Source organism: Tursiops truncatus, chromosome 1, assembly GCF_011762595.2.
Source record: "Tursiops truncatus isolate mTurTru1 chromosome 1, mTurTru1.mat.Y, whole genome shotgun sequence".
Classification (NCBI taxonomy): Eukaryota; Metazoa; Chordata; class Mammalia; order Artiodactyla; family Delphinidae; genus Tursiops; species Tursiops truncatus.
The window spans coordinates 1,915,131-1,926,776 of NC_047034.1; the positions used below are offsets into that span (position 1 = coordinate 1,915,131).

General features: G+C 47.4%; 1 protein-coding gene across 3 annotated transcripts in view; it reads right to left on the reverse strand.

Moving 5' to 3' along the window:
* The window catches only part of CAMSAP2 (calmodulin regulated spectrin associated protein family member 2), a 98,581-nt gene extending 87,692 nt beyond the window's left edge, over positions 1–10,889 (reverse strand). For 2 of the 3 annotated variants that reach the window (XM_033847438.2, XM_033847380.2), the window contains exon 1: positions 10,172–10,889. In XM_033847438.2, the coding sequence (XP_033703329.1) occupies positions 10,172–10,310 (139 nt within the window). In that variant the 5' untranslated portion in view covers positions 10,311–10,889. Of the gene's footprint in view, positions 1–1,916; positions 1,945–10,171 lie in introns of those variants that run through there. The other variant, XM_033847486.2, reaches the window with a different exon arrangement.
* Between the last annotated feature and the right edge of the window lie 757 nt (positions 10,890–11,646).

Genomic DNA, 11,646 nt, shown 5'->3' on the forward strand with positions numbered 1-11,646 from the left:
TCTCCGATGGAGCAAGTGTGCGGCCTTGTGTCACTGTGGGCCTCCTTGTTCAAACCTCAGCGCTGGTTGTTGCAACCGTACCATCTGTGGGCAAGGCTGATGGAGCACAAAGAACGAGGTGTGGTGTGCTGCAGGACTCGGGGAGGGTGTGTTAATTCACCCCACCTTTCTTTGCCCTCGCTTCTCACTGTCAACCGATTTAACAATCCCTGTGATTGAAGCTCTCTGAGTTTGTCTGTGAATATTCCTGCTCCGTGACCTCCAGGGTGGCTGCCCGGCAGTTCGCTGTGGAAACTTCTCCCCCAGGGCACCCAGACATTTAATACAGGGAAGAGAATTCCCACTAACAAACAAAGAAGCCGTGACACAAAGAGAAATAACGAGACATTAAGTGCCTCCTGGTGGAAGTACACAAATCTATGGAGTATGCAAAAAAAAAAAAAAAAATCAAACTTGAATCTGTACAATTCTCTATATTTAGCTGTCAATGTATAAGAAATACAGGGGACAAAAAGAAACCTGTTAAACAATCTCATGGCGATCCAGGCCGTGGGAAACGACAGGACAAATACTATGGTTTCTCCAGTAAGTAAACTGTAAGGAAAACAAAATTAGATGGAGGGGGAGCCGATATATTTAAAAAACTTAGACATACCAAATTGCAAAGGCTGGCCCCTATTTAGATACTGACTGGAACAAATGAACCGTAAAACAGAAAAGTGAAAACAGAAAGATGACTGGTGACGTGGAGCGGTGTGATGCTGGCAGCACCACGGCAAAGTTTAAAAGGGAGCGCCCGGGGACTTCCCCGGCGGTCCAGTGGTTAAGACTTCACCTTCCGAGGCACGGGGTGCGGTTCGATTCCTGGCTGGGGAGCTAGGATCCCACATGCCTCCGGGCCAAAACAAAAACCAAAACATCAAACTGAAGCAACACCGTAACAAACTCAATAAAGACCTTAAAAATGGTCCACATCAAAAAATCTTAAACAATAAATAAATTTAAAAAACTAAAAAGGGAGCCCCTGGTTGCCGGAGACACTAGTATGTTTACAGATGCAATGACACGATGTCGGGGACTTGCTTTAAATAGCCGGTGGCTGGGTCGGGGGTGAGCCGCGGCCGCGGAGGTCAGACGCGCGGGGTACAGGGAGCTCGCTGTCATCGTAGCTGTTTGGGACGTGCCATCGTCACATGGCTTTGTCTGCTTGAAGAGGAAGGAGGAGGCGGGAGAAGGGCAGAGAAGTTTCTCTGAGGAGCCCTGGGTGCCGTGGGAAAGGACGTGAGAGAGGGCGGGGCGCGGGAGGAGGGCTTCCGCCGCCGCCCCCCCCCCCCCCCCCCCCACCCCCCCCCCCCCCCCCCCCCCCCCCCCCCGCCACACCGCTGCCGTCCGCCGACCCAGGTGCGCCACACCGCTGCCGTCCGCCGACCCAGGTGCGCTTTCCATGCCGCAGCGAACACGCCCCGGCCGCCCCGCCCGCTTCGCTCCCCCGCTTCCCCTCCACACCTTCTGCCGAGCTGCGAAATCCCGAGGTGCCTCCGGCCGCGCCTTCACCCCCCAGGCTGGGCCTCCTGTCCCGCTTCCTCGCTTCCCCTCTGGTCACTCTCTGCGGCTCTCCTGTCTTGGGGGCCTCCCTACACTCTCCCACGGGGTGACTGGCACCTACCCACCCTGTGTGTCTCCATCACCACCTCGCCTCTCATCCCCGAGATCTCCTGAGCCCCACCTGAGCGGGACTCTTCAAGGGCCCAACGCACACCCCATCGTCTCGGCGCTGCTCTGTCCCGCCCTCTTTCCTTCGCACACACAACCTGGCCCTCTCCCACTGTTCTGTTCCCCCGTAAGGAAAATCAGTCTTCACACGCCCCACAATATCATCTTTCCTTCGCCGTGTCCAACCAACCACCAGGTCTTACCTTTGACGCGCATCCACTTCCTTCCGTATCCATCCACCTTCAAGCCGCTGCCACCTCTCACCTGGACGGTAACAACTTCCTAACTGTTCCCCCTTCACAACCCTCCGTCTCCCTCCAATGCATTTCCTGCTCTGTATCCAAGAGATCTTTTTCCTTGTTGTGGCCAAATACACGTAACATTAAAATCACCATGTCAACCATTTGTAAGTGCACTCCCAGAGATCTTTTGAGAAACAGTCTTCCAACGACATTACCAAGTTTAAAACACAAACTGAGTGGCTCAGGGTCCAGGAGGGAAGGAGATTTTCCACTAGACCTAGCCCTTTACACCTCTGGACTTTTGAATCGGTGCCTGTCTCACCTCTTCAAAAACTATTAAGTGTCAAAAGTAAAATTTCAAGAACTTATAATCAAGACCTCTAAAGTCTATGTTAAAAAAAAATGGAGGTAGCTAAAAAAGAAAAAAGGTTATTTCTGCTGTTTCAAAATCTGTTACAATACAAAATTCCACAAAACGCGTAAATTAGAGAAAAATTTACAAGCCAGCACCCTCGTCATATGAATGTCATAAAACAAAAAGAATGGAAAACAAGAAGACAGTTGAAAGAGAATCTTGAAAGTAGCAATAAAATGCCAGCAGACAAAAATGAAACCATCTACTTTGAAACGTTCCTTTGCTGAGGACAAATGTCTTTTAAAGTATTTCAAACATTTCAAATATTTTTTATTCCAAGAGCCTAAAGTACTTAAAATTTCCTTGTAACTCCCATTTAGAGACAAAATGGTTTGAAGGAGAGGGCTGGGAGTGGGAGCGGGGGTAGATTCAAAATAACTTTTCAAGATCATACACACATGTTCCCAGGAACCTATATTTGTTAAATATGGAGTAAGGAGACGAACACTTTTTCAGTGAACTGAAATTCTATTTCTTTATCTCAAAAAACCATTTTCAGGTGCTTCATAAACACGACTAGGCCTAACACTCAGGGTGTGACCGTGACGGTTACAGAGGGACTTCGGTTTTCTCTCTAGTGCTGGAGTCCCAGCCTCTGTTTTATTTTTCCCAGTTCATAGTTGAAAAAGTTTATTTTTTTTTAATTTTTGAATTTTATTTTATTTATTTTTGTATACAGCAGGTTCTTATTAGTCATCGGTTTTATACACATCAGTGTCTACATGTCAATCCCAATCGCCCAATTGATCCCACCACCACCACCCCCGCCCCCACTGCGGCTTTCCCCCCTTGGTGTCCATACGTTTGCTCTCCACATCTGTGTCTCAACTTCTGCCCTGCAAACCGGTTCATCTGTACCATTTTTCTAGATGTCACGTATATGCGTTAATATACGATATTTGTTTTTCTCTTTCTGACTGACTTCACTCTGTATGACAGTCTCTAGATCCATCCACGTCTCTACAAATGACCCAATTTCATTCCTGAAAAAAGTATTTTGAATAAAAAGAATTCTTTGAAATTATTAAAGAAATACAATCCCATTCCACAACGGGAAACAGAATATCCAAAAGTAGCCTAAGTGTGAGATGGATCAATTCATGTTTCAATGTATACGCTTTTTCTTCTAAAGAAGGCAAAACAAATGCTTATTATCATGACTATTTGGCAAGCAGGGGAACTGAGACAAAGACTTTAGGGAAAAGGCCCCCCAAAAGGGAGCAGGTGGTAGAAGGAGAGCTGGAAAGACACTACAGTGTTGGGGTGTCGCCCTTTAACCCAGAATGTTACGTTGATGCAGAATCCGTGTTTAAAAAGAAAAGGAGAGACCCTACAAGGCACAGGAAGGAAGTGCTAAACGTGATCAGTGAATACAATTATTATCTCAGCAGAAGCACCACGCTGTGACTACTGACAAATGTGTAATATTAAGTTAAAGATCATTATTTGTAATTTACCAATAGAAAAGGTCCATGAACTAGTACCTAAAAAACTAGATCCACTGGGGTGGGGGGTGGGGACGACCCTGAAATGACAGACCGATGCTAAACATGTTTCCTATTTCTGTACTAACTAATCAAATACAAACAGGTTTGCTGAAGAAAAATTAAATATATTTTTAAATTCCGCAAAAAACAAAAAATTTAAGACTTACTTTTGAACGGTTTTCACGCTTTCTTTGCGCCTTCACTTCCAGTATTATACTACAGAACTGTAATGAACTCTAGGCACAGAGGTAGAACACAGAGGTCAAAATACAAACTTTAGTATCATAAAGGTTTTGACTCTAATTTTTGTTCCACCATCTACAAGCTGGATGATCAAGGGCAAGTTATTTAACCCCTCTAAACCCATTTCCTCTTTTATAAAAAGGGCAGACTGTCATATTTCCTAAATTCTTATTTTCCATTTGAATATCTGTGAAATCAGGACATGTTGTAACAAATTTGTACTTCAATGTCCAAAAAACCTTTTTAAATTGAAGGTGTATCTCACAGTCTTCATAGCAGTGATTCTTAAGCTGGGGTCGTATTGGCCCCGGGAGACACTGGCAATGTCTGGAGACATTGCTGGGTGTTACAACTGGGGAAGAAGTAGGAGTGGGGAATACCACTGTCACCTAGTGGGTGGAGGCCAGGATGCTGGTAAAATCCTACAGTGCATAGGACGGCCCCCTCAACAAGGAAGGAGCCAGCCACAAGTTCTGCAGTGGGAAACCCTACCTTAGAGTGGCAGACGAAGAAATAAAATGGTATCAAATAGGGTCGTTCTCAGAATTAAAATAAGGCATATAAAATGTTCAAAACTGTACTTAACACAAAGTATGTGCTCAATAAATCATAGTAGCTTTTTCAAAAATCCAACGTGCTTAGGATAATTTATTTATCTGCTAAACAAATACCAAATTCCCTAACGTGGTCCTTCAAACAATCCCAATTTACCTTTCAAGCTGCATCTCCCACTACTCATCACATAAACCTCCTCCACTCCTACTGGTCTATGTTGTTGCACTAATGGTACTCGGGTTCGGAGCTCTGTGCCGGCACACAGACCACGTGCTCCACCCGCCACCCGTATTTGCCACTCAGGCATGGTTTAAATACCTGTAGCCTTTGACACTGTTAATAAGACCACCCGCCTGGAAACTTTCTCCTTCCAGGGCCTCAGTATCTTTACACTTTCTTAATTCTCTTCCTAACTCTCTGCTCTCATTCCACCTTCTTTTCCTCAGCCTCCTCCCAAAACTATTCTAAGTGTTCACCACCCTAGATTCTGTCTCAAATCTTTTCTGTCGCTCTATGGTGTCATCTCCTTCTGATTTCAATCACACTTTATACGCAGAAGATTCCCAAATTGCTATTGTGTTGCCTCACCTGGTCAATCATACTCCCTACCCACATTTACAGCTACCTACCTTACTAGATTTCTCAGATAAGGTATCTGGCCAACACATCAAGCTTAAGGTTCCCCAGAACAAAGCCGACTTGCCATTTAACTTGCTGCTCGCCATCTCTGCCAGCGGCACTGGACTCACCCTTCCCAGTCACCAGATCTCAAAAGCTCAAGTAACCTCATTCTCCTTGCCACCTCAGGGGGCCTCATCCTCCCCCCAGGCACCCCGAATTCAGTCATTTAGAAACACGAGGGATTATACCTTTGCAATGTTTTTTTCTATCTTTTGCCTCTTTTCCATTAATTTGACTTCTCCCCAAACAGCACATGGTAAAGTGGGAGGCCTGAAATCAGGTTCAGAGCACAGCACCATAAGCTGGGTGGCTTTGCGTGAGTCCCTAACCCTCTGGGCCTCATCCCCTCATCAGTAACACTGGAGTGATGGACAGTTTCCACCTCTCAAGGCCGTCATGAGGATTAAAATGAGATGATACATGGAGAGTGACCGACACACAGTAAGTACTCAATAAATATTAGCTGCATTTCCGCGCGGCTGCTTCAAGCTCTCACCATCTCTTGCCCAGACTCCTACGAGAACTTCCCAAACAGGCCTCTCTGCAATCAGTCTCTCTTAACCAGAGTGCTGTCCGCTGACAGCACATCCTTCACACGTGCATGAGAGTCAGGTGTGAGACGGGATTTTGAGAAAACGTGTTGGGATATATAAAGAAATGAAATAAGGGGTATTTAAAATAGCAGATGATTTTATATTCTCCTATATGTTTTGTAGTTTGTATCAAACTACACTGTATGAAAGGGAGAATGATAGTTGATAAAGTTGAAATGATAAAGTGACACTAGGAATTGGGCCTTAAGCTCCATGTTTCGAACTCCAAATGCTGGGAATTCCCTGGCAGCCCAGGGGTTAGGACTCAGCGCTCTCACTGCCATGGCCTGCGTTCAACCCCTGACTGGGGAACTGAGAGCCTGCAAGCCTCACAGAGTTGCCTCCAAATGCAAGAATTTAGTAAGGAAGAAGGTCATAAAAGGGTCTGCACCCACCATTTTCCCCAAAGCACTTAGAGCAAACTCAGTAATATCACTGCTAGATGGGTTAAGCTGTTCAAATACAGTAGACACAGCACAGTTTAACTCCCCCCTCTTCCGCAATTTGCTTAAGGTATCTATTTGGTTTACAGATTAAAATTCACCTAAACAAACTTATTCTTCATTTGATCAAAACCGTACCTGCATTCTTCCACAAAATAAACTATGAAGATTTGAGTTATGTGGAATATTTTTAGTGTAAAGAAAAAGAATATGATTCCAAGCTCTGATAGAAGACTTCAAATTAAGTAGATACTCTATTTGCTTTCTAGGTACTACAATGCTAGCGCTTTATTTACTTTTTATAGTTCAGTAACTTCATTCTGTGCCCAAAATTGATTTCTAGCTATGATTTTAAATGAATTGTCCAACATAGGGTTTAAAATTGACTTCTTTTTAATATGTCAAAAGTTAGAAACTTTCTCACAGAAAAAGACTAAATTGGTGACTGAGGACCGGACATGTCATCATTAAAGAAGCGATTTTAGTAAATCATAACTTAAATTTGGGCTAATGTTTTGAATGATTAGCTGAACACCACCTGCAATACCTCTGAAATATGTTGTCTACTATCATCTGCCATGTAACAGTGTCTGCAGCAAATGCACAAAATTTACATCAAAAGAAATGAAACACGACATTGTTTCAACTCACTCCATGTAAATTTGTACTTTCGAATACTGTTGATTAAAGAATAAACAAAATGCACAAAGATAACATTCTGAATAATATAATTTCTCGTTACTAAGTGACTCTTAAGGTCTTCTGAGCTTGATTTTCATTCCATTTTGAATATGACTTTCATCCACTCTAACTGTTGCCAAGACAACTGCAAGTACCAACAACGTTCATCTAAGCCATCTGAGAGTGTGTTAAGAGCTGCCCACCCTTTAGAGGAAATAAACCAGTAAGACTTCTAACGCGTGCTGTGCGCCCATTCTGCACACTGGCAGACGAGAGGCTTACTCTGCAGAGCAGGGTAAACAGTGCAGACTTAAGAGTCAGAAAGACCTGCACTGGCCCGCAGGATCCGCCGCTCGCCAGATGTTTAACCTTGAGCAAATTCATCCGAGCTTCTTCCCTCACCTGCAAAATGAGGACAATATCTTTCCAGAGGGATGCTGTGGGAATAAACGAAGCAATGTGTTTGAGGTATCGGGCATACAAGAGGCATGCCTGCCCTCACCAACGCCATACCCTTTAGGCAGACAATCAAATCAAAGCTCACGTCTGCCCGTACTAAAACTGTGACCGTGGGGAAGTTGTTTAACCTCTCTCTGCACTGGCGTCCTCTCTTTTTTAAATGGGGAGTACGCTACCTACATCACAGAGCTGCTGTAAGTCCCGAACATACAACATAATGCAAAGCATCTAGCGCAGTGCCCAGGCACAACACACATTCCACTGACACTCTGTTTCTTCCTCTTCTCTTCTTCGCCAAGTGTGTTCAACACTTGTTTCTCAAGTGGTCCAGGATCTAGTAAACTTGCCTGACAGGCATCCAGAGAGTAGGCCGTTTTCTGGTTAGGAACCCTTGTGAATCCAGGGCAACGTTGTGACATCTGTACTACAAGTTTCCTCTCAGTTTCAGAAGGAAAGAAAATATTTTTGCTATTCCCTCTGCCTTCCATTTTGTACACACTGCTTTTCCACAGAGGTCACTATATCAATTTTACTCTTTCCATCTTTTCTAAATACTTAAATAGAGACTTCCCTGGCAGTCCACTGGTTAAGACTTCGCCTTCCAATGCAGGGGGTGCGGGTTCGATCCCTGGTCGGGGAGCTGAGATCCCACATGCCTCCCAGCCAAAAAACCAAAAACATAAAACAGAAGCAATATTGTAACAAATTCAATAAAGACTTTAAAAAATGGTCCACATCAAAAAAAAATCTTTAAAAGAACCCCCAAAACTTAAATAGCTTTCATTTCTCTTCTAAATGGATATTAGCTTCAGTATGCTGCTTAAGTTAAAACCAAAATACATCAATTATTTTCACCACCAATATCAGTGGTGCCAGAAAACAAAAATATACTAAACACCTTGTGTTTCCTCCGAGCTGCCCCTCTACACATTTGGTTCCAAAGAAATCTTTAAAATCTAAATTATTTCAAAATAAATTTTTTATTATATTTACTCCTGATGCTAGTTTTAAAACCTTTAACATCAGGACTTCCCTGGTGGCGCAGTGGTTAAGAATCCGCCTGCCAATGCAGGGGACATGGGTTTGAGCCCTGGTCCAGGAAGATCCCACATGCTGTGGAGCAACTAAGCCCACGCGCCACAACTACTGAGCCCACGCGCCACAACTACTGAAGCCCGTGCACCTAGAGCCCATGCTCCGCAACAAAGAGAAGCCACCGCAACGAGAAGCCCACGCACCACAACGAAGAGTAGCCCCTGCTCGCCGCAACTAGAGAAAATCCGCACGCAGCAACGAAGACCCAACGCAGCCAAAAATAAATAAATAAAACCTTTAACATCTTTCTACTTCAATATCAAAGCATGATAATTCAAATAAAACAGAAGCTGTCATAAGCACAAAATCACTGTAACGTGAAGTTTCCCTCAAAACTAATTCAAATAGTTTTCTAAACACTGAGATTCATTTGCTAGTTAACTAAATATGCAGCCCTGATAGTCACCTGTGTATGTATCCAGCTGTGTATGTTTAAACAGTAAGAATGCATTAAAACATTTACCCACAAATTTTCACGGTCCTAAAGTTGGAAATAAGCCATCCTCTTCCCCTCAAAAAAAACAAAACAAAAAAACCCCTGTATTTAACATCCGGAGAAAAGTCTGTAAATACTAAGAAACTTCTCAATAAATATTTTACACATCCAATCTTTATGAACTAGGCCACAGAAATCTTACAAAATAACTCAAAGTTATCAGATTAAATTACCTTCCAGGAGCATCTCCACATGAGAAGGTAATGCTTCCAGAGCTCCACAACATGGGCTCCTAAAGCAACAGCTAAGGAATTACAACAGGAGGCCCTTTTCCTGTCATTTTGCAAGGACTGGGTAAAGGTGGGAGTGTCTGACGCCTACTGTCCTATACAATTTGTGTCAACAGCACATGCCCTCAAAAAACTCTTCTATTAAAAAAAAAAAAATCCCACAGTAGGGAGTTGTTGTTTTTCTTAATTTATGAAGCCAAAATGTTTGGGAAAAGGAATGTGTCTGAACACGAAGTAAAAATAGGACGTGACACTCAGCAAGCTAAATATTAAATAGCTGGTTTAATAGAGCCTGAAACGTGTACGGGAGGACACGGGCTTCAAAAATGACGACAAAAATTAATACTGCGCTCCGACAGAGGCCACGGTACAGTCCACGGATCCTGAATCGCAGCCATGGTTACAAATGTCAAAATCAATGTAGTCTGTGTGCCATCCACCTCTTTCCAATAATAACGAAACCAACTCAGATTTCTCGGTGGTGTAATCACAACTATGACTGTGGGGGAAATGAATGCAGCACAATGAGGAAAATACCACAAATTAAAACCACCCCATGTAAAAACATGACAAAATTGGTCACTGGGAGGGGGGAAAAAAAACCACCCACTTTTGCTATCCAATAAAAGAAATCTGGCTGCATCCCACCTGCCCAAATCAAGGGCTCCTGATTGAAGAGCAAACCTGCGTTATCCCCCCTCCTTTCTTCTCCCATCGCGTCCCCGAGCCTGTGCGCGGAGACACGCGCGAAGGGGACCAGAGGATGGGAAACAAAACGGGGACGCGCGCAGCCTGCGGGGACGGAGGGATGGAGGGATGGGGGGCGGGCACCACGTACCTGTCCCGAAGGCCTTGGCCACCAGCCAGGCCAGATTGCAGGCGATTTTGGCCCTGGAGAAGTCATAGTGGTCGAAGGGCTTGATGGCTGGAACAATGAACGTCCTCCTCCCGTCCCGGGGGTCCGCAGCATCCCCCATCTTCACGCGCTCGGGGCGCCGGCCCGCCCTTCACATGGTGCTGCCGGCCGCGGGGTAGGCGCTGGGGGGTGGGGGTCGGGGTCTGGGTCCGGGCCGGGATCCGGGCCGCTCAGAGCATCGGCCCCGCGCGCCCGGCCCGGGATGAGGCGGCGCCGCGTCCGGCCGTCCCGCGAGCCTCCCGCGAGCGCGCGTGCGGGCGCCTCCCCTTTGTCTCGGCGCGGCCGGGCCCGGGCGCGGCGGGGGCGTCCTCAGCGGTCACGTCGCGGGGGCCGTCCCGCCATCGCGCCGCCCGCAGCGCCGCCCTCCGCTCGCGGCCCTGCCCTCGGGGCGCCCGCCGGCCGGAGCGCGGGGCCGCTGGGACTCGCCGGAGACGCGGCCGGGGGACTCGAGCGGCCCCCCACCCGGCGCAGCCGGAGCCGCCGCGGAGAACGTCAAAGTCCCTGCGGCGCGGGCGCCGACAGCCGTCCCTCCTGGCGCCCGCTCCCCGCCGCCGCCGCGCTGCTGCCCCGCGCCCTTCGCCTTGCGGACGCCGTCAGCCCGGAGCTCGGGCCCCGCCCGGCCAACCCTGCCCCGCGCTTCCCCTGCGGCCGCCCGCGCTATAGCCGCCTCCGCCACCGCAGCTGCGGTTTTCCAGCTGCCGCACTGGACCGAGCGGCGGCGCGGGTCTGCGCATGCGTCCTCGCGCGGCCCGCCCCGCCCGCCGCCCCGCGGGGGTCCAGGCGGCCCGCGGAGCATGCGCGGTGGCGGCGGTGGCTCTGCTGGTCAGCCGAGTGCACATCCTGGCGTCCTGGCCCGGCGTGAGGCGGCCGCTGACCCTGCTGGAGAGGCGGGGAGGGAGGGGGAGACGGGCCTCGCTGTGGCTTTCGTGTTTTCGCGACGCAGTGCTGAGGCACAGAGAACTGATGTTTAGTAAAATGCTTATTCGGTGACACACACTTTGCTGCCAACTTGTGCCTAAACAATTCCATCTAGTCCTCGAAGTAACCCGAGGGGATGGGTGTGATCGCTGGTTGACCACAAAGGTATAGAGGTTAACGTGGGGTGATTAAGTCACACGTGGGGCTTGACCACGATTGAGGATCTGGGAAGCTCCGCACCGGTGTTGATTTCACGACTTCAGGATACTTTACTCCATGCTCTCCACTTAAATGTCCTCTCTCGGGAGGGGGCACATCCATCAGCGCCTCCAAACAAAGCGTCAGTTCCTGCACAGAGCCAACCGCATGACCTGGCATCCACAAACCCTTGTGGCTGCATTTTGTCAGAGCTGCTCCGTTTTCCCGAAGGGGCGTCTTCTCAGATGTCAGTGTCCTGGCTCGGCCGTACTCCTTCTGTC